Raw genomic sequence first — 24,207 nt, forward strand, 5'->3', positions numbered from 1 at the left:
TCTAACTCACATTCTCTGTGTCTTCTATTAATATTCTCGCTCAATTGAATACCTTGAAGACTCTGTCTGCCATAAGCTCAACATATCCTATTCGTAAGTAGATATCCTTGGATTCATCCCTCGCGCTCGAATATATCTTTTCCTATCATCGCCTACTGATATAATTTTTTTTTCAAGCGTCTGGATAAAATCCATCCAATCGCTGCTCTACTCTGTGATACTTTGCGGCCTCGTAGCATTGACACTGTATCGTTTATCACATTGAAACATTGACCCGTTCCGCGTGACTGTTTTTCTCTACTTTTACCAATTTTTCCTCCATTGCCTCTCGTCCTTATATTGCTTCTCTCCTTACATAGATCTCTCTCCTACTCTGCTATGAGCTTATATTTCTCTCTTCCCTTCTATTATATAGCTCCTAGTTGGATCAGTTCTTCCTCTCTTTCGCTCGCTCGCTCTTTATTCATGTACACGGTGTTCGAGAATTATCATTATTACATTCAATCACTTCAATAAGCTGAAATAGACGAAAGTTTTATCGTCCATCATGTTCGTGCTATCGTTTCTTTGATACTCGATGTTAAATTAATTTTTCCATCAAATCTGCCAAAAATTTTGTCAATCCAAGTAATTTGTTCCATGTATCCTATATGCTAAAGTCGATTGATAAAATTTCTCGGATTTCCAATTTTCAATCTTCGTCTAGAGAAGGTCAATCGCTTCTTCAGACAGCATGAGAAGTGAAAGAAGTTTTTCGTATTTCCAATGTATCTTCTCATCGGGAGATCACTGATCTTCCGGTTGCACCACCCTATACATGTTGCGCGCGCGCGCGACCGGCGCTCCGTCCTTGTCCGTGACGCGCGCGCTACCCCCAGCAAGGTGGTGGCGGTCCAGCGTGTTAGCCGTACGGGATGCTGAATTCGTAGAAGAGATTCAGTCGTATTGCCTGGGTTCTCTCTGTCGCACGGCTAACGCCCGGACGGAGCGTGCGAGGCTGCATCCGCGTGCTGCAAGAGGAGCTCCGATTTCCTTCCTCGGCGAGAGCTCTTCGTCGCGGCGAAAAGGAAATCGAGACGCACACGGTGGGATGGATACGTCCGCGTGAAAGGGATGCGCTACGTGATTTTGCAGGGGTAACCGGTGGTAAGTAGTACGACTCCGAATTTTCACTCCCTTCTCTTTCTGTCTTTCTCTCTTTTTCTCCTTCTCTCGTTTGCTCAATTCTACCCTGCCCGATATGCTACGTCTAAACTTCAATCAGGCATGTATATACTTGTATAATTCCTGAAAATCCGATTTTGAATGCTACACATATGGGACAATTTAGATTGTGAACCGTAAGTGTTCAGCTTTCGTCTTTTTCTCTCTAAGGCTATGTTCAGATTTTCATCTAAGTGTCTCCCAGGTATCATTCGATCCTTAACATTCGGTGAACAACATGGATAAAATGATATCTGGATGACACTTGATGGAAATCTGAACATTAGTCAATGTGAAAAGAAAAAAAGAAAGATAAACCGCAAAAAGTTCAATTCTGGAAAAAGAATAAATCTTATATGTCTCTTCCTATGAAAGATATGGATAATAGTAATAACGTTTCACATAAAAATGTTAATTAAAGTAATATTGTAAGCAAACTAAACACATGCTTTATATCTTTTCCAATGATTTTCGAGCAATATTAATAACTCCTTTTTATCGTAATTCTACATTGTTTCAATTACTTAAAATTGGGCGTAGACGGTTTCAGATAGTTATACAAATTGAAACCAATTCATTCGCTTTCTCCTTACATTGCATTAAAAATAAAAGGAATGAAATTCTTTAATCTGACACTTTGTCCATTATATTGTTCTTACTCTCTGAATTCTTTGAACGGAATCTCACTCTAAAAAGTGGAAATCGAGTCAGTCTTGAAAAAGGGTAGCTCAGTTTTCAATCTTTGAGAGTAAGATTTCACTCTTCGAAATGAGAGACATTTGCTAAAAAATTAGAGGAATATTTCCTGAAACTATTACTACTGTTAAATTTCTCTCTCCTTTCCTCTTCTCTCTCTCTCTCTCTCTCTCTCTCTCTCTCTCTCTCTTTCTGCAGGGATATAACACACATCATTATGAAGAAAATTCGACGCTATCTCTCACGTTATTGCACATTGCATTATTCAGAGATCGTTTGAAAAAGGTACAAGATCGCAATTAGGTGTCTTCCTCTTTTACGTTTATCTCGGAGAATGGAATCGATGAATAAAGCGCGGATCGATTTGCGGCTACTTGGCGTTTGCGATGGTAAGATGTTGACAAGCACGATGGTAAGATGTTGACTAGCACGGAAAGTTGGCAACGAACGGCCCGGTTTTCGTGTTCAAAGATAAACCGTGTGCGCTGATTTTACTCGCGTCAAGAGCGAGCCAAGTGCACTTCGGCTTAGACGAATCATTGTTTCTCTCTGGTTTTCGCTAGTTTTTACGAAGCTTCACGGAATATTGCTAGCAATTTAGGAGCGATCAATCTCTCGAACCTGGTACAATATGCTTGTTTTTCACTTAACTTCTTTTTTATTTTTGCCGAAACTTTGCTTCTAATTTTATAACGCACGTATTGTTAATGGCAGTGATATATTGAATTTTTACTCAGTTCAATGATCATATTATGTCATCGCATTACGCTACATGCTTTTGTCATTCAATATTTTTGCATTTGTCGAATAACAATTAACGCCGTTAACGTTTCATGAAAACGAGCTTAAATAAATTTTGTATATCTAATTTCAAAAGCTAAACAGATGCGTTTTAACATTAATTTGAAACTTGAAGCTGTCAATATATATTGAAAAGTACACGATGCCATGTCAGTTATTAACAAGTATGATAAAATTAGGTGATTGTAAAAATTTGATTTTCAATCACCATCTCTACTTTTATTAAATTGAGATAACACAATTAAAGATATTTATGTCTCTTGTATTATTGGAGAGATGAAATCGTAGCTGCCATTTGAATGCAGAAATATTTTGCTCTGATGGATATATTAAAACTGAAATAATACTTGAAGACGAAAATAAATAATACTTAAAGACAAGCGTTTATGGCACGATATATTATTTGTCATAGCTTACGAATCTTAATGTTTTAAGAAGCAATGTCGTTTTGTGTATGTATAGTAAATCTTTAGTATTAAAGTAATAAAAATTCTATAAAAAATTAACAGTATATTATTAAAAAGGGAAAAGAACAGAGAGATTATCTATAACTATAATAATTAATCTATAATTAATAATTGTCTATTTAACAAAATCAAAGTCAGCGTTAAAAAAGATTCAAAGTCGCATGTCACGTGTTATTATGTTAGAAAATTATTCGCTATTAAATTCAGACCTATATTAATTCCAATATAACCAATTTCTGTAAATTTTAAAGCTAATTGGAAAATTCTTTTAATTGTGACAAAAGAATTTGAATTTAATGGCGAATAATTCCCTCAATAATAGTAACATCATTTTCTCGCAAAAAATTTCTCCGAAAAAGATCTCAAGAGAAATGAGCTATAAAATATTCGATTATATATTCGAAAACTGAGATTTTAAATTAAAAATGCTTTGCTAAACATTTCTTTATAATCATTTTTTTCAAGCAAAAATATATTCTTTGAATTTGGTCCTTTTTACGCTGATTTTAAGTAACGTTTTAATTTTGTTGAAAAATTATTTATATAATTGAGTAAATTATTACAAATTTTTCGATCTCCAATGTAACAGCAGATTAAATTTATATACTTAATGTAAAACAATAATTTTTTGTTCGCTATTTTTAAACATCTATCGTGGCAGAATCAATATATGGTAGTTCACGTATTTCATTTCAATTTCGTTTATATTTCCACCCCGTTACTTCAACCTTTATATCCCTTTCGAGAGGCTCTTCCATGATATAGCAAATATAATCTCTCTCTCTCTCTCTCTCTCTCTCTCTCTCTCTCTCTCTCTCTCTCTCTTTCTCTCTCTTTCTCTTTCTCTCTCTCTCTCTCTCTCTCTCTCTCTCTCTCTCTCTCTCTCTCTCTTTCTCTCTCTTTCTCTTTCTCTCTCTCTTTCCCCCTATCTACTTATTTCCCTTTATAACCGGCTGTGATGTTCTCAATTGGGAATATCCTGTTGAAAAATTCTGTTGAAAAATTCTTCCACGATTGTTCAGCCTTGAAAGACACTTTTGCATAAAATTATCATCGGTCGCCTCTCACATCTTTTTCTTCTCTTTCCCTCACCCTTTTGAAGGCTGCTTACCCTTCATCACGACCATGTATTAGCTTATTCTTCTATTTTTGCGTCAGTGAGATAATGAGATCATAGGCGTGAGCACATTATCGACAAAAGATTACTTCCTACCACGAAGAAGTAAATTTACTCGCCATCGACATCGCGTTTTTAAAGCGAGATAACTGTATTTGTCGGATGTTAAAAAAAACTGAAATTAAATTTGGTGTTGATCGTTCTTATCGAAACACTTAATCCAAAGCCATTTTTGACAAGTTTTTATGCTCAACATTAAATATTTTTATAACTTAACTATTTGAATAAGCAGCGCAATCGCATTGCTCATTTTTCTCGCATTGCTCGTTATATTAACGAGTTCAGCAGCATAAATGTAACTGATACGCTTAGCTTCTATCACAATTCTTGATAATTGAAGTGTTTTCTTTCAATAAAAAAAAAACAAATTAAAAAGTATAAGTTTTCGACATGAAGAACAGGAAAAAGACGAACACGCTAATTGGTATTTTCCGCATAAATTTTTATGATCTCTTCGGCAACTCAAACTGTTAAATCTGAAACTCACATTAATTTATTACATATACGGAAATAAAAAACAAGTAACTTTTTCGCAACTCACTTTTATCTTTAAAGCTTAATTTGCAAATAACTTTTTATTTTAGATTATTTATAACGCATAAGCATAATTATGTATATATATATATATATATATATATATATATATATAACGGTATTATTTTTGTTAGATAAAATATTAAATTTAAATTGAGAAAAATATTTTCTTGAATTCAATACCTCCTTTAGTATTTTTGTTCATTAAAATTTTTTGTTCATTAAATTAATTTTCCCCGTCAGATTATCATTTTGGAATGGAAATGTCGCTGCAATCAGGCATGTTTATCGATTATTGAAGTTTAAGTATATAACCGCGGTATGTGTCTCTTTATAGCATGGATGTTAAATAGATCATCAATTGACGCGGTTGTATTCTAAAACTGTCCACGTGCAAACGTAACGTAAAAGCGCACTTTAAAGGCGCGTTTTAAAAGAGACGTGCCGATAGTTTTCCAACTGCGAGAAACGAACGTACCTCTCATTCTCCCATATACGCGGCCATGCAGAACTTTAATAATTTAATCTCCAAACGGTTTTTATATGCACTAGAATTGTAAAAGCATCCGACGACGTGCGCGTTCCTATTTAATTCGGTTCAAACGGTTTACGACAATACTGTCTGAATTTTGCGCAAAAGTTTCGCGTCGAGAGAGACGTCAGCAATATCTCACATAAAGGTTGACATCGATCCCTCGACATTTTATACTTTCGTTCGTACATTTACGCTAGAGATAGCATCTGTAAATATCGTGAACAATATTATCTCTTTTTCTCGGTCCTTCTTTGCTCCTTCCTTTCCTTCTCATTGAGCGGGCTTATTTCTGTGTGCATTTGTACGTATATGTGCGTGCACTTGATAGTTTCTATTCGTCAACGGCGGCACGTTCGGCTTCTCGGTCCTTCTTGGTCCTAAGAACACCGTCTCGCGCAAATTAATAATGCAGAACCGTTACGGAATTCGACTGAACTTTATACGTGACTCGGTGCACCGCGTTCGCTCAGGTCACGACCCTACACGACCTATCCTGTCCGATATCTGGGGCACACTTGAATTTTAAACCGCGTTATACTATTGCCGTCGCGCTCGATTAGCTTTTTCACGAGAGAGCGACGGTCTGCCTCGGCGCAGACTCCCACGAAATGTGTTCAATAGTAAATGTCAACCTGTATGTCATCGGTCACGGAGTTATCGTGCACGGCTAAAAGAGCTCTCGATATTGGAGAAAAGAGTAGCTCAGCATCATACAATCTTTCTTTCGTAGAAAATTCATATTAATTATTCTATAACATCTGTCCTGAAAGAATGGACTGCTGTATTCCCAAGTAGCAGAATGGCATTAAAGACAATATATTCAGGGTGTCTCGTAAGTTTTTCGCTTTGTAGATAGATATTTGTATAGATAGAGCGGACTAAAACTGAGTGAGTAGTTAATGAGATATTAATTACTAAAAATTGCTGAATATTGATTTTCAATAATTTTTTACTCAAATACTATCAACTTTACAGGAAAACAGCGAGAAACAAAAATTGTTTATTTTCTTCTTATAAAGTTCTGAGAATTTTTTCAGAATTTTTTCAGAATTTTTTCAGAATTTTTTAATACCGTGTTTTCTCATGTTAGTAAAAATAAGAAAATGCAATACTAAAAGGTTGATAAAAAATGTTTAGAGTTCTATGAGAAGAAAATATGATTTCTATTTCTTGCAGTTTTTTTTTATAGTTGACAGTATTTGAGTAAAAAATTATTCAAGACCAATATTCGACAATTTTTAGTAATTAATATTTTGTTAATTATTGCAAAAATTGCAAAGTGGTAGAGGGTTTTTCAACTCAATTTAGTCCGTTCTATCTACACAAAACTGGTTAGCAAAAACTTACAGAACACCCTGTCATGTTTAAATTAAAATAAACGTTATGTCGTCTTTTGATGTTGCTCCACTACTTAGATTAGCAGAGATAAAGCAATCTCAAGGGACGACGTAACGACATCTATTTTAATCTATTAGATGCTATTATGTTGTCTTTTAATGTTACTGCTACTTGAGAATGCAACAAATTTAATCAATTTTATATAGATATATATGCATATGTATATACATATACATACACACACACACACACATATATATATATATATATATATATATATATTTATACATACACATGTATCCATATAAAACGTATCTTAAAATAACAATAAGATGTACGTCTTAAAATTAGCAACTTTTCTCAAAAGAGAATCTTTAAAATTGTAAATTGAACAACGTTTTAATTAAACTATACTTGTACAGTACATATTAATATAAGTACACATTCTAATTCAGAATTTTAGAAATGTAAAGTTTTAAAAATTGCTATTTTTGATATATTGCTTTTCTATCAAAGCGGCGATATATAAAAATAATTAGAGTATATTTGCTCATTTATATGCTTCAACGTCAAATCGTATTTTTTTTTAACGATTTAAAAACCCTTTTGATGCAATTAAAACAATCTGCTAATGCAATATAATATCTATGAAATAAATTTAATATATTTCGTAAATTAATATTTCCGATAATAATTTCTTTTTTTTTCGGAACATATTGCCTTTCCAACGTGAATTCACGATGGATATCAATTTTTAAATATTAAAGGCCAGGAACTTCTTATATTGACTAGCTAGTGGAGATATATCTACACAGACTTATTTGTACGGTAATGTTAATCAAGGAGATGGAATAATTAACGCAGTATTGATCGCGAGAGCATGGCTTTACATCCGATTAATCCATGCGTATCTACCTCTATGTCTCTCCGTTGTCTGGCCGTTCACAAATGTAATGATCATGTTATTAGATTTGTTAAATATATTTATTATTAGACTTGTTAAAAATATATACAATATTAAGAGAAATGTACAGTAATAAAATATTCAATTGTATGGATTTTCACAATACATATTATAATACATATTACAATAGACATACATCAATGGCGATTATATTGCTACGGAGAGTCGAATGTATACATAGCATACAAGTACACAGAATATACATACACATACATATACGAAGATTTTGTCTGTTCATACGGTATATATAAGCAATGAGCATAATTCTTTTAAACGCGTTAATTTCTTACATATCGTCTATTTACATCTATTTATATTTCTTTAACCATTTAAAGGAACCAGAGTGGAAGCATTTTATATCGGTGTATAGAGAATTGCAATTTAATAAGTAAGCGATAATTATATACAATAATATCCATAAAACGGTTACAGTAAGTTATTAAAAATTTAATCGATAATTTCAAATGATAAGGACACAGATAAATATATTTTGTATGTGGAGATAGATGCGAGCGACCGAACGCGAGAATGTGAGATCAGAGAGTCGACTTGTAGACACAGAGGTAATAAAACGCGCTCCAAACTGTTACAGAATGAACCATTATCTTTAATACCTGATTCGAAGACCTTGATTTTTTTCTTGCATTAATCATCCAACTACCAAACATCTTATATGACAAATTCATAATAACGTACATCCGGTTGTTAACCATTACAGTGCTGTTATGGCTTTATATAGCTTTATGTTATGACCAGCGACAAGAAATATCTTGAATGAAACTTTCTTAATGAAATTGTTCCCATAAAACTGTTATAAAAGAAATAAAAGAATCTATTGTCAACCCAAGTAAAACCAAAAGTCATCATAGCATCAAAGTAATGTTAAAATGATTCCAAAATGATCACTAAAAGTTACTTTTCAATTATTATAATTCAATCATTTATTTAACGTCATTTTGACGTTACTGTGACTTGTTGTTCTGCTTGGAAAACGAATTTCATTGAAGAAGATAGAGAGAAAACAACAAAAATAGACGTTCCACTCATTGTGAATGATTGAGACAGTACAAGTACTTTGCGACTCTCCGTAGACGATGGTAGCTATTACGTTACTTTTAGTATCAATCATTCAGTTACAGAGCTTACACATCCGGAAGCAGACGAGAGTACGGTGCGAAGAGGAGAATGGGAGTGTACGTGACAGGCGTAATCGGCGTGATCGTGTTCTATGTCGCGGTGCTGGCCGTTGGCATATGGGCCGCCGCGTTCAAGAGGAGGCAAGTCGCGCAGGGCCACTTCCAGGCCGACATGATGCTGGCAAACCGACGCCTCGGCCCGTTGCTCGGTGTCTTCACCCTTATTGGTAATCGTCTTCGAATACCTCAACCACGTAGAAGGGAAAAAAATGAATTTTGCATGATCGTTTTGTTACAGTTACGTGTTCAACGTGTAAACTTCACTTCGTAAAACCTACTTTGTCAATAGAATTCTTCTAACTTTTTCATGGGAAAACCTAGGAACTTAATCGAAGAGTTTAACTTTATCTGAGAGCTGAACTGAAAGTCACATAATGACATTATAAAATAGTTCTAAAATGATTATCATAAATTACTTTTAGATTAGTCGTGATTTATTTTTAAATGTCATTTTATGATATTTATTCTGACCTGTTGTTCTGCTGGAATTGATCCCTTAATTCGTTCGGGCAGTAAAAAAAATTGAAACAAAAATTTATTACGACAAGACCACTTTGAGTTAACAAATCTATTTATCGCGTCACATGTGACCCTGATTAGAATCAATTTCTATTATGCGGACTTCCTGCTTTGAAACATGTCGATGAAGCCAAGGATCAATTTGTGATCATTATGTGATATCGGAATATGCGGATATTATTAGAGAAAAATTGTGCCTGCAAGCTCTCTCAAGGAACATACTAAATTAAGAAAAAGTTAAAATGATGATTTTTTTTACTCGTTTTTTTATTACAAAATTTGATTGACTTTAGCATCAAAATAAAATTATTTTGATGCCATTTCGATTTTTTGTTGACTTTTGTGTTCCTTCGACTATTCATGAGTCCTTTCACGATTCGAAGGATTGATTGATATTTCCTCGGGAAATTGATTGGATGATATTATTTGTTACATTTTCTTCATTCTCGACATTTAATACATTGCCATCTCTTTATAGCAGTTAAAAAAAGGCATAGAAATACACAAATTAATTTTTTTAATTTGGAGAATTGAAAATTTATATACTTTAAAAAATTATCGCAAATGTCAGCCTCTGCAGGCATTGAATTCACTCATAGAACTGATAATCTGCTATAAGATGCCGCGCCCAAAACGCCTCTTTTCTAGACTTGTTATATCCTCCGTCAGACTTTACAAAATTATCTTGTAAAAAGGTGCACACGCCTCGACTTTATTTTCTCTCCAATATCGACACATGTCAACCGCTTTGTACTGTATAAGAAGTGACGTCGTAAAAGGAAGTGTAGGTTGCATCTTCACGTCGGCGTCGGTTGTCTTATTTAAAATTTCCTCTCACCTTCTCGCGGATATATTTTTGACTTTGCTATTTTTAATTCAGCTCCAATTTTCAAGACAAAGAAGATTTTGTGTGTTTGTGAAATGGATTATATTTTTCTTTTAATCCATTTTATTTTTACAAGCTACCTGCTTATTTTGCTTTCATTCAATCGTGTCAAATTTTCTCATTTCTCTCCTATACTGCATGTTCTGAATATCTCTTTGCGTTCTTCATTACCGTAATGACCACACCGAGATATGCATGTATAAAAAAAAATGTGATGTCAAGTACATTCCCTTCCCTCTATTCCGTCTCTCTCTCAACGATTCGTTTATCTTTCCCATTTCCTTCCCATTTCTTTCTTCATATAAACTGGACAACGAGATAGGAATAATTTACTATGCATTTGTTTCGTTATTTATACGCGTGTAACTTGACGCAAAAAAATTCGCTGACATGACGTACTTTATCTTGGCGTAACAAATCTCGACAGTTATTGTAATATATGAGAATGAAGAATTTTAATGCAACATATAAAGGAAAGAAGTGGGTTATCATTTTGTTTTATTGAAGCAACTTAATAGATATTTACTTGTAAAATTGAAATTCAGATTTTACAACAAAACGCAATAAACTATTAACAATAGTAACTAGTTATGTTATAACGTCTAAACACTGTGAAGAAGCGATCATCTTCAAAATTCAAAGCAAACTTAAGATATGATATTTTACAACTCTTTAACTCTTTTATTATGATGTCCTTTCCTCTGTTTTTAATTCGATAAAAATTTTCTTAAGAGTATTGTTTTAATTGAAAGGATACAAATATTTTTGCGATTACTTTTACGATTATTTTTACTCATTTTATATATATATGTGTGTGTGTGTGTGTGTGTGTGTGTGTGTGGGTGTGTGCAGCGACATGGGTTGGAGGAGCCTTCGTTAATGGAACCGCCGAGGCCATGTTTACGAGGGGTTTAGCTTGGTGTCAAGTACCCATCGGATACAGCCTTAGTCTGATTTTCGGTACGTCGGAAATATTTAATATACTTAGAAAATGGAAATATTTAATATACTTCGAAAATGTTGCAATTAATGATTGCAAAATTAGATCTGGTTCTATTTTTAACAATGAATCCAAGGAACACATAAAAATCAAATAAAAAATCAAAATGCCTTTATTTTGATTTTTAACATCAATAAATAGTCAAATTTTGTAATAAAAATTCATCATTTGACTTTCATGACGTCAAAATGAAGTCATTTTGACTTTCTTTTGACTTAATGTGTTCCTTGAGTTCTTGAGTAACGAAATCGCAAACAAATCGAAACTAATAACTGTCTTTAATTATTCATATCTTCTATGTCATTGATTTTCTTGTTAATTAATGTCGCATCCAATAATAAATTTATATTGTAGGTGCCATGCTCTTCGTGCGTCCGATGAGGAAGGCCGAGTATGTAACGATGCTGGATCCCTTTCAAGAACGATATGGCGCGGGCATCGGGGGCTTGCTCTTCCTTCCGGCGCTGTGTGGTGATCTATTCTGGTGCGGCGCCGTTCTAAGAGCTCTAGGAAGCTCGCTCGCCGTCGTCGCAGGCGTTGATCCGAACATCAGTGTTTGCGCGTCCGCACTCTTGGCGGCCATGTAAGGATAACGGAAGCAGTCACGCTCGATATACGAGAGCTGTTTCTAAAGTTTCTAAAGAATTGTCTGTACAATCGAATTGAAATTGAAAACATACATTGTGGTTTTTCAATATAGTTCCCATTTAACTTGAACACACTTTATCCCAACTCGGAACCATTTTTCTCTCTAGACCTTCTTCAAAAAATTTTTAAGGAGTATCTTTTATCCATCGATTTATGACTCGCGTGATTCTTAGAACTTTGGAAACACATATTCTTTGTACATAATCTTGTGAGACACGAGCAAGGTAAGAAATGCGAAGTGTACTTTCAGATATACAGTCTTCGGCGGATTGTATTCCGTGGCGTGCACCGACGCCCTCCAACTGCTGTGCATTCTGCTGGGTTTAGTAATAGCTGCACCGTTCTCCATGGTACATCCTGCGGTATCATTTGAGAATCATCTGACCCCGAGGGACTGGCTGGGACACGTGAAGAATGAGGACATGGGCGAATGGATGGACGGCATGCTGTTGCTGGTGTTCGGTGGTATACCTTGGCAGGTAATTTGATTCTTCAGATGACAGTAAAGTTTAAATCACATCTGCAAGATTATTTATTTGATAAATTCGAAATAGAACGAATTGTACCTTAAAATCTTGTAATTCTATTATAAAAAAGAACGTGCCGTTTTAAGAAAATTACTAACGAATTGATCTTCTTTGTTATTTATTTTACTCATTTGTTGGAACGTAATAATTTAATGCCGCAGCAAGTTTATATTATTAACACGTTTTTAGGCATTCTACTTTTTCTTTAAACTTTATACCCCTTATAAAAATTTAATACTAGTACTGGTTAATTAATTACTTATTTTAAAGTATTATTAATACTTTTAATACCGAAAATATGTGATTAATTGGCTAGTACTAGTATTAAATTTTTACAAGGAATTTTTAACGAATCCTAAATATTAAGAATCTTACAATACCTTTACGAAAGATAAGTTTTAAGAAGGTTATTAAAGAATTTATTTTATTTATTTTATTTATTTGTTAGGAAGTAATAATTTAGTAAAATAATCAGTTAAAGGGCTCAGAGCACAAGCAAGATATTCTTTGCTATTATTATAAATTACTAAACATTATATTTAATTAAAATACAGACCTTCTTGTCATTTTCAATGTTACAAATACAGTTAAAACAATTATAATGACATGAAAATTCTAGAAAATTCTAAAAATTCTAAAAAAGTCTAGCGCTTAATTATAATCTTGCTTGTGCTCTGAGCTCTTTAACTGATTATTTTAATTTATTTAATCGAGCATTGAATTACTTTTTATATAATAATAAAAGTATCGTATCACACACAAATTTAATATCATTAACACCTTTTGAATTATACAATCTTTTTCTTCAGGGTTATTTTCAACGAATTCTAAGTATTAAGAGTACTTCTGTTGCAACGACTCTATCAATTGCCTCGATGTTCGGTTGCTTGATACTCGCAGTACCATCAGCTTTAATTGGGGTAGTTGCTCGTGCCACCGATTGGTCCTCGGTACCAGGTTATAACAGAACGTTCACCACGGAGGATGGAAACGCCGCAATGCCGATGGTCCTGCGATATCTCACGCCTCAATGGGTATCTTTTGTTGGTAGGTTTACCATATATCCTAAAATTATTTCTCTCCAGTTATAAGAGGATTATTCGATTTTATTTTTTACAATTGTATCAATCTCGCTAAAGGTCTCGGTGCGATCTCAGCGGCAGTAATGTCCTCGGCAGACTCCAGTATACTCGCCAGTAGCTCTATGTTTACTAGGAATGTTTACAAACTCACGATACGACCAAAAGTAAGCGTAACTTACGCCGATTAATCAATGGCACCAATAAACATCATTGAAGCTTCTCCTTCGTTACAGGCGTCCGAACGTGAGCTAAATTGGGTCTTAAGAATTGCCGTAATCGCGGTTTCCATACTGTCTACTCTCGTCGCTCTTACGGTCAGCAGTGTCTACTATCTTTCGTAAGTAAACCTATTTTTCTTTATTTTTTTACAACAGACATTTGCTCATTCCTATAAGTCTTGACAATTATTACAATGTATTTAAAAAAAAATTCTCTTTAAGCCGACAATAATAATTGATAGAAAACATGAGCTGTATCTTTTTTTCAGTTAACGACTTTACTTTTTTCTTAACATCGACTTTCTATTTCTATCTCAAGCCTTTTTACATTTTTTCACGTTTCTTCGCCAAATTAATTAGCTTGCCATTCATTGAATAGATTTAATGTAACAACGATCAATGTATAAAAATATGTCGCATTTTTGTTCGAAGGTACTTGTGCGCCGATCTTGTCTATGTTGTTCTGTTCCCACAACTATTAGCCGTTATCCATTGGCCTACTATGGTGGATACTTACGGCTGTTTGGCGGGATATTTTATCGCTATCGTCTTGCGTCTCGGTGGTTAGTGACAACTTCTAATTATTAAATAATTACTCAAACAATATAAATAAGATTATCACACGATATTTAAAGACTTTTCTTTATGTTCTGTTATTCAAACGTGGTAATTTCAAAATGTGGTAATTTCTTTTATATATTTTTAGCTACATTTCAGATTTTTATTACTCTATTAGTTTAAAAGACTGGGAAACCTTTTTAGTATTTATAGCAGCCTTATTGTTTCTTTTGCAAATTAAAAAAATTTTTATGATTTATATCTTGTAAGTATTGAAAAATAAAATCTTTTTATATAACAATTTAAAATATCATCTAAAAATTTAGAATTTTATAAGTAAGTTTAAGCTCAAACACGTAAATGTTTCCAGGTGGTGAAAGAGGACTTGGCATACTTCCGTTGATCGAATATCCGTTCTACGATAAGAAAACGCGCACCCAGAAGTTTCCCTTTCGCACTGCCGTCATGATGATAGCCCTCTTCACTCAACTCTTCACTAGTTTTCTCACCAGAACTCTACTTGGCAAAGGATACTTTCCACAATGTTGCGACGTACTGAACATATACTCTCCCAAAAAGTCCAAGGAGCCGGGCGTCATGCAGAGCAGCTCCGGCGCCACTCTCATGGATTCATCCTCAGTAATTATAAATCATAAATTAAGTATCGTTTGTTTGGCGTACTAGGTCGATCGATAACGCACCCGATCTCTTACAGAAATCAACATCGGGTATAGATTCCTGCGATGGCGTCGGCACATGCGTTTACGACGACGAAAGAACCTGCGGCCACGAGGACGCGGTCGATCGTGGCGATGATAACGCGATGACCAGCAACGATCTTGCCGAGCTGTCGAAGGCAAAGAGCATCGGGACGTCGGTTGTGCAACGAGCGAACCAGAATCTACAAAATCTGCGTAGCGCGATGCCGACGCCGGCGCGACACGTCTCCATGGCGAGCCCGGTGTACACGCCGATACAGAACGATGCATGCAGAGAACAGATTCTTGCAGTGAGGAATCTGCGGAGTCCTCTTGGTCCCCAGGGCGGAGTACTCTCGCCCACCCGGTCGATCGGTATTCCAGCGACTCCGATCACTCCGTGTGCTCCTTCTTACGCCAAAGTGGGCTGCGAGCTCGGGCCCAGCAACGAGAAGCCACGGAACAACGACAGGATGAGCATTGTCGAGAGAAGCAACATGGAGTACAATTTAAACGCTCAAGAGAACCCACCCGCCAGCGTAGGTCCTAGGAAGAGTGTGAAGGGCGTGAAGCTCGTCGGTATGGAGGGTGGCACGTTACGGAGACCGTCGCTGCAGGTGAGGGATGACGACTTCGACGTATCGTCGTCTTTATAAAGCCCGGGACAAGTCGGGCCATCGTTTCATTTTTGCGCGCATTTTATTTTGTATCTTCAGTTATTTGTATGAGTTAGTTTATTAAATTCTATATACTGGTTTTACTTATGTGTATGTTTTTTTATTTATCAGCGGTACGATTGTTCGTAATAAAGATGACGAGGTCCCGGGGAAGTCCTTAGAGAGGATGCCTCGCGAAGTCTCGAATATCTCCTAGTATTTCCTATCCGTAGCTTCTTCCTTTGATTTTAATACGCTGACTCTTTAATGTTAATACGCTGATGAATTCTGTTTTTGTTAATTTATCGTTTTTCTCCGTGTATCGCAGGTTTTCGTTGAAATAAAAAATTTATTAGCAAATGCAATGTAGAGGAAAGGAAAGGATTGAAATACTATTTTATTTTATTGAAATAACTGCTTTCATTATAAAGTTTGTTAATCATAGAATATCAATATAAGTAGAGATCATAGAATATTAACATAAGATATAAATATAAGTAGAGATTCTTCGAGTAAAATGCTAAACTGAAATGCAACTCATGCAGTAAACATTAATGGCCATGTTATAACGTCTAAACAGACTAACAGTAATAAGTAATTTTAACGGTCACCCTTAGAATGCATCGCAAACTGTAATACAACATATCATGATATTTCACAGCCCCCATCTATTCCATAATCGTCTCCTTTCCTCTACATGATTCTGAAACATTTTATTATCATTTGGCAGAAGATATAAAAAATTATTATTTGCTTGTCTGGATTGCTTAATTGAATTTTACGCATATATTATTTTTATGCATATGTTTGGTTACCTGTTAGTAGCGCAATTGCTCATCAATAAAAATAGTGAAGATCCGGAGGATCCTCGCAGTATGAGGACCCTGAAAAAATTGAGGGTCCTCAGAGAGATCCTGTGCGATCTCGCAATCTTGGCGTTGGCTGTTGGAGTATGTATTGAAGTAGATTTCCCATAGCTTCCCATACATAGCTCCCATGAGACGACATTTTGTGCCGCGTGTCCTCAGAGCACATTCTCACCGACACCGTCGGTGGAACTAGTCAACATTCTGGACAGAAGACAGAGCAGCAGCTCGTACGGACCAGGTTCTCTATCCCCCGTGCCGTCGATGGGGGTAGAGGCATGCAAAACCCATGGGACCGCGGTTGAAGGACAGAGCGGGCCTGATCATTGCAAGATAAAGAGGGGCATTGTGCGACATCACAGGTATCTATGAGAAAACGCGAGGAATACAAATTAGATAAAAAGATTTCAGAATCTTTTCTTCTTGACACATAATATCTTATAAAAATCTACGTACCTTAATGTTACAAGTAACAAAAAAACTATACATTATTAAAAATTAGATACAGAAATTTCAAAATCTTTCGTTCTTAAATTTACATCTTTACAAAATATATTTTTGAATTTAACTTTGCTTACAACAAATTACAGAATAACAATTATGCACGAAATGACAATGAAAATAAATATTATCCTCTGAAAAATTTTTTCTTTTCACTTTAGTGATCTATTTCGTAAGATTTGTGAATTTCTTTTAAATTCAACTAAATTCGATTTTACATATATCAATAAATCAAAAAGAATAATATATACAGTATAATGAAAATTATGTATATACAATATAAGATGAAATGAAAATATTATAATCCTTTATAATGGGGTGCTGTTGAAAATAATATCTTATAATGAATTCTCTCTCTTAAAAGAGAGTTTAATATTCGCTGTAAAAGATCCGATTATTGAACACTCTCTCTGGTTATGTTTCTCAAACGTTTGCGCAGCTTCAATGACACAGGCGACCGAGTGGCATTGACAACGCTCGCCAGACAGCCGAATTATCCATCGATGCCACTAAGGCCGGATGATTGCCGTATGACATTAGCAAGAAAGGACAAGCGCCTAGCAACAATAGGTAGGCACTCGTCGATGACGAACGAAACGGAGCTCAGCAACACGAGCAGCCTGATTGTCAGTCCCACCTTCAGCATGTACAGTTCTGCTGCGAAAAGTTCTAATTATTTCGTCACCGATGACGAAGCCGTCAGCAGGTTCTAAAATGGGGTTTCGTAACTATAATAGAATCTCCAGAACCGAAAACGATATTTATGGATTTTATGAAGTTAAAATTGACACGTTCAGCTGGTGCAAAATATCGTTCCGTAGTTTTCGTAGTTTTTCCATTCATCAATTTATATATCTTTTTTTAGATGGGAGATAGAGAATAAAATTAAAAGCATGAGGTTTTGTATAAAATGGGCATTGAAAAATTTTTTCCTGAATAGGAAGAATAAGAACAACGATGGCTGCTTTGATTAATCCAGAAATAGTCACCTGGAGTATTTTTATATTTCTATTCTTTACAATCTTTTTAGATATAAAATTCCATTGAAAATCTGCAATACAAAAAACTTTATATCAACTTTTACTTTTTAGAACTTTTATTTTTTAGAATTTTTATTTTTTACTGACATAACAAGCTACTTAACATGTTTAACATTTGTTAAATATCTACTTAATTTTTTCCGGAAAATTGTGAGTAAATATATTCTAAAATATCAATAAATAGTTAATAATATGCAATATATTGTAATAGTAATTTTAATTAGCATGTAAAAACATCCAGGTGACCGTTTACGTAAAAAAAATTAAATAAATAAATTGATTGACTCTTGAATTAAGAATACTGAGTATAACTTCATTTGCGACATTGTGTTTGTTGTATAAAACAAATCTCTTGCATCAGCTATTCCACTGTTACGTCCCTGTTCTAAGGCATACTTGGAGAACACGAAACAATAAGGACAATCATAAGACCCGCCCCGTCACTCTCTTGGCGTACTCAATTCTGTAATTCTGTTTGTTGTACGATGGATTCTATCTAGAACTGTCACAAATTTACATATACGGAAAAGAGAGAGATATATATGTGTATATTGAGAGACTGAAGTTTCTCAATCGATGAAATGTATGCTGGCTCGTTAGTTAATAGAATTTATACTGAGCGTTTTGTATTACGGACTAGAAACTACGTGAATTACACACTTATATATTTGTGATAATTTACGTGTTATAATCTCCGTTACTGCTACGTTATCGCATTCCATTCTATTTTTATTTCAATAATTCGAGTAACATTTATAGATATTACTCATGAAGAACCAAGTGGATGAAGGAAATATTTTATGAAAGGTACTTCATAAAAGTAAGTTAGAATTGATGTTAGAATTAATATCAGAATTGGATAATATGACAATGTCCAGATATGAAGCTAATCGATCTTAGAAGTAGAAATGTATTAAAGTAATTCTTGATATAAACGCGTGTATATTTATATATTCTTCATTCATTTGTTTCTTCTGAATAACTTTTGGATAAAAAGAACATAAATGTAACATTTTTTGTCGCAATTGAGTAGAATTACACAACGAATTATTAACACTTTAATTGGTGTAATTACAATTTAATATTTTTGGAAATAAATTTTTTTTTTAATTTGTTTTAATTTATTTAGGTTCTATTATATCTGTATGTTGTGTGCCGCAGTATATATATTTCTTGTCGAGCGTGTCTTGTGATGTTTGTTGTATTTTTTATGTATACAGAAGCATAGTACTAAACTAAACTCGTTTCTTTCTCACGAGCAAGATAATTTCTTGTTATGCTACTTTAAACCGTGTTAAAAATGCTTAAATAATTAGACATTTGTATACTATATATAAAATGTGAAATTAGAAACAGCGTTTAGGATAGTTCATAAGATCCACTTACCAATCTTCAGACTGACAACTATATATGGAACCAATAATTTGTAGGTAACGTAACCAACTTTTGTAAAGTCTCCTATTTCGCAACATTCCACTTGAATTTAAAATAAGACGAAACCAACAGCAGGCAATCTCTTGTTTTGTTGAAAAACCAAGAGGCCTGACTGATTCGTATAATAAGTATTAAATATTATAATTTTTTGTAAACACACACATACATACACACACAAACACACACGCGCGCGCGCGCGCGCGTATACACATACTTGATGTATATATGTAGGTATACACAATTTAGAAGGATTTTGATGCAACATTTATAACAATTTTAGATTTTTAATATGACCCAGTTAATTAATAGTCATTAAATAATAATAACTTGAGGATAGACAACACTTGTATTAGAATATCTTAACAAATTTTATAATGTCGAAGACGAGAGAACTGAAAACTCGAATGATTCTCTTACAATATATAAGCCCGCGTACAAAACTTAATCAATAGAAATTGATCAAAAAATCTCTTTGAGTAAAAACATAAACAATCATAAAATTTGAAGCATTCTGTAAAATAATGACAGCATGAATGTCTAACCAACAGCTGAATAATTAGCAAAATAATTCTAACAATAACCGTACATAATCTTTATATATATTGCTTTAATAAATTATTTTTGACGTGAATTGATTGAAACATTTATATTCTCTGTTAACATAATTGAACACATGTATTCATGTGTCTTTTGAATCTATAGAAAGTATACTTTCCATTTCTCTTGCCTCTGACATTACATAGCTCGGCATCATGTTAAAAAGATCATGCGATAACGCCGAATGATAACCGCAAATGAATGCATTTACTATTCCTCTTTAGTTTAGTTTTAGAGGAAGAAAGAAGAGATATGAAATATATGTGGTCGTGAGAGAAACGACGCTGCAAGCTGTGTCACAATCGGCAGAGCTTACATCGTTGCTAACAACGGAACGTCCAAAGAGTGTAACATGCAAATTTATGATATGCCAACAAGAAAGTACGATATTTTTCCACCGATGCGATATATCCTAGCTCCGTAGTAATTATATAGCACAATACACAATTATATAATATTGTATAAGTATAGTTATAAACGTGGATTATTCTCTTGCGATTAATCCACGTTACTAGTGAGGAATGTCTTTCTCAAGCTCAATAATATATATAATTATATATGTAGAAGGAGTGAATACAAATGATAGAGATAATCATCAGATATAAATAGCGGGACACTTTTATATTGCGCAAAGGAACTTTATAGATAACAAAAATATCTTTTTCATTGCTCGTTGGAAAATATGATACTATATGAATTTATGCGCGATGTGAAGATTTACTTATCGTTATGTTATTTCCATTAATTTAAAGGATAGATTATTGTAGGTGAAACAGTCGAATAATCAGCAAAATCTCTATTTATACATATAATTGCAGTTTAGTTAATATTTACCCGGGAAAAAGTGTTTCACATTTATAATTAAATATAATTATATAAAATTATATATAATTATACATATATAAAATTGATATATTTTATGTATATAAAATATATCCAAATATATAACATTTTTTCCCGGGTATTCAATTAATGAAAATAATGTTAACATAAAGTCAAAAAACATGTGGAAAATAACATGTTTCAATATCGTTTCTAAATGTTGTTCTCAAATGTTGTACAATCGTTAATTTCACACTTTTCCATTGTAAATAAGCATTAAATCTTAGGGACAAATCGTAGCTACTTGAAATGAGTGAGATTTCATACTCGAATTCCATCTTTAGACTCTCTACACACTTTTGTAAGACGTGCACGAGAAAAATAGCGGAGAGACGAACATCGAATACCTGCATCAGTATTATTAAATTTAAGAAGACGAGTATTCGAGACTTAATCGACTCGTGAAGAACTGAAAGAAAGTACTTCATAGCATAGTACTTAACCTTTTAAGGTAGAATAATTTGTGATTCGATGATCGCACGATACGTGTTCTTATTTTCTATTATTCTACCACTTACAAGAACATTTAACTCTAGTCCGAACATAAATATTAATAGAATATTAATAGAATATTAATTTTAGTGTAATGCAAAGTAAAATCCTCATAAAATATCTTATATCACTTCATTGAAAATTTGTTCTCCTAAATTTGTTCTTCTATTATCGTAAAATTCGCGTAATATTTAAATTTTCCAAGCAAAGTTAAAAGACGACATGGTAACGTATAATAAACGCCACTAGAAATTATTATATCATCTTTTGGTATCATTTTATTACTTAGATTCCATTTATCATTTCCGTAATTCTTCATGTTTGTATATGTAATTATTCCCGCGTGGTATTTATATATCCATCTGTATATATTACATATCTATTTTCTCTGAAGATTTGGATTTTCTCGAGCGTGTGCGACCATCGGAGCTTTTGTAAGAAATATCCCTTGTAATGTATGCGTTTATATCTATATATATATATATATATATATTACATGATATACTAGTTGTTAATAAGTAGTATATATAACAAGTGTATTCAATCTTCGGATAAATTACGTAATCAATATATTGAACAACGTGAATTATGTGCCAAAGCGTAAGATAAAGAGAATGCCATTGGCTTGACCGCGCCGATATGCCTTGGGGAGGATCTAGTGCGAAAAAATTGTGTAATTTCTTTAATTTGAAGGTACATAAACATTCATGTTTAGAAAAATTTACATTTAAAGTCATTCGCGACAATAAAAATAGCAACAGTCGATTCATTTCTAAGATTCAGTTCGAACTAATCAAAATTTTAAACTGTTGAAATTGGTTTTGATATTGAATTTAATTCTTTCCGAAGACTGATTTTTTTTCTGAAAGATAAAGATTTTAAAAGACTCGCTAAAAATTTATAAGATTTTTTTGACACGAAAGTATAATTCAATAAATAGACGTGGGATTTGAAAAAGCTAACAAAGATTTATCACTGCATGATCAACTCCTTGAATCTTTTTGGCGGATACGGTCAGCTAATGTATAACAAGTTAGTTACTTAAGCTCGCCTTGATATAAGAGTTCAGCATTAAAAAAGATCGAGAGAGAAAAAAAAGCATTAACGTCCGATATTTGCAATAAAATTCCAGAAAAACTTTCCGATTTCGATGAAATTTGATAAAAGTATCTCAAACGTAATCTAAAATAGTTCCAGTGAGACAGGAGCTTTAACTCAAATAAAAATTTGTCAATATAACATCTAAATATAAACGTTTCGTGTAAAAAGATAAAAGATGTGTGAAGTGCTGCCGATTGAAACATTTATCTCAATCAACTTGAATCCGATTAGTAACATTTGCACTAAAAATTTTTCCATGAATAGTTGTTTGTCATTTAAGATATTTTTACGAAATTTCATAAAGATCGGAATTTTCGGAATTTTATTTGATATTTGTTTTAGATATTTTCATCATACTAAATAAGTCAATCGCATTAATAATAGTCTCTAATGTTATCACAGTATTTGTCATGATCGCAGTGACTAGGATAATAATTGCTGTAATGAATGATGTCGCTCAAAGTGCCGAATAAAGGAGATGAACGCAAATCGTAATAATATTTATTCAAAAACATGTATGTCAATCATCTTACAATAGTATTATTTATTTATTTTTTATAATCGTGTTCTTTAACTTATGTTTAACTTATTCGTTCATATATCTTTAATTATCTCGTTTAACGCCAGTCTCCGATCTTTGATACAATATTCTCGAATGCAATAAGAAACTGTTAGAATTTAACATATCAAATTCTATGTGTCTTAACTTTATTAGAATCTTATTCTTAAAAGTATGTTTAATTTTTGTATTCTCTATATAACACAAAAATCCCTGTTTATCATCCGATATCGGTGATAAAATATTTGATTAGTTTTCTTAGTATAAAATTCAATGAATGAAAACGTTGAATAATAAATATTACATTTAACTTACATAAGAGTACAACTTGCACAACTTCATTTTTTTAAATTAAAAGTCGGTGCCAGAGGTAATATCTCATTAATAAATATTCGAAATTTATTTTTATTCATCCGGAACTACGACATTTACTTCATTATAATATTGTACTTACATTAGAATTTTTAACAATAAAAATTGATTTATATCTATTACATATAGTTATACAACATTTTCGCAAGAGAAAAATGACGCAAGTATATATGTACAGTATAAAATCCATACACAATATAAACCTTTTCAAATTTTATGTTATGTGTGAATTGTGTTCTAAATCATCGGTCTTCAATCAGGAAAAATGATAAATCAAAATAAGAATAGTTTTTAAAGATAATAACAAAATTAATATCTACATTACTTCGAGAGAACTTGAAACAAACAATTAATAATTAACTCTAAGTTAAATTATGTTCAATATTACTACAATAAATAATCAATTTAAAAATTTTTTTCTCCTCTTCTAAACAATTATATATTTTTTATTTGTGTCACTTTCCTCACAAGAATGCGAATATATAGATACATGCTATACATAACAGAATGTAATACATACAGTAATAATATGATGATACAGTAATGATATAGAGCAGAATTAACAAAGTTGTGTAAATATTATATTATTTGCATACCAGTATTATTATTTGTATACAAATATTTATTAACATCAGCTCTTTTTTCCTATTTTTTTCTTAC

At 33.1% G+C, this 24,207-nt stretch overlaps 1 protein-coding gene across 4 annotated transcripts; it reads left to right on the top strand.

The window, feature by feature from the left end:
• Positions 1-846: 846 nt before the first annotated feature.
• LOC105143449 (high-affinity choline transporter 1) lies at positions 847-23,105 on the top strand. Of its 4 annotated transcripts, none has more exons than XM_011051791.2 (13): positions 847-1,146; positions 8,849-9,078; positions 11,169-11,276; positions 11,671-11,899; positions 12,215-12,443; positions 13,301-13,538; positions 13,631-13,737; positions 13,807-13,910; positions 14,224-14,354; positions 14,720-14,988; positions 15,065-15,664; positions 16,681-16,931; positions 17,510-23,105. In XM_011051791.2, exons 2-13 carry the CDS (start codon positions 8,901-8,903, stop codon positions 17,781-17,783), a joined length of 2,718 nt encoding a protein of 905 aa, XP_011050093.1. In that variant the 5' UTR covers positions 847-1,146; positions 8,849-8,900; the 3' UTR covers positions 17,784-23,105. The 4 variants fall into 4 exon arrangements, with proteins under 4 accessions (XP_011050093.1, XP_087272464.1, XP_087272474.1 ...); XM_087416338.1 differs by having other exon boundaries at positions 16,681-16,930; positions 17,500-23,105; XM_087416348.1 differs by having other exon boundaries at positions 16,732-16,930; positions 17,500-23,105.
• The last annotated feature ends 1,102 nt before the right edge of the window (positions 23,106-24,207 follow it).

This window comes from Acromyrmex echinatior, chromosome 2, assembly GCF_024713525.1.
Source record: "Acromyrmex echinatior isolate Ae372 chromosome 2, ASM2471352v2, whole genome shotgun sequence".
Classification (NCBI taxonomy): Eukaryota; Metazoa; Arthropoda; class Insecta; order Hymenoptera; family Formicidae; genus Acromyrmex; species Acromyrmex echinatior.

Coding starts and splice junctions, on each gene's coding strand:
- LOC105143449 (XM_087416338.1), top strand. CDS start 8,901: ATGGGAGTGTACGTGACAGGCGTAATCGGCGTGATCGTGTTCTATGTC. Junction 14,355..14,719: donor TATCGTCTTGCGTCTCGGTG/GTTAGTGACAAC, acceptor AAATGTTTCCAG/GTGGTGAAAGAGGACTTGGC. Junction 15,665..16,680: donor TACGGAGACCGTCGCTGCAG/GTGAGGGATGAC, acceptor GATTTCCCATAG/CTTCCCATACATAGCTCCCA.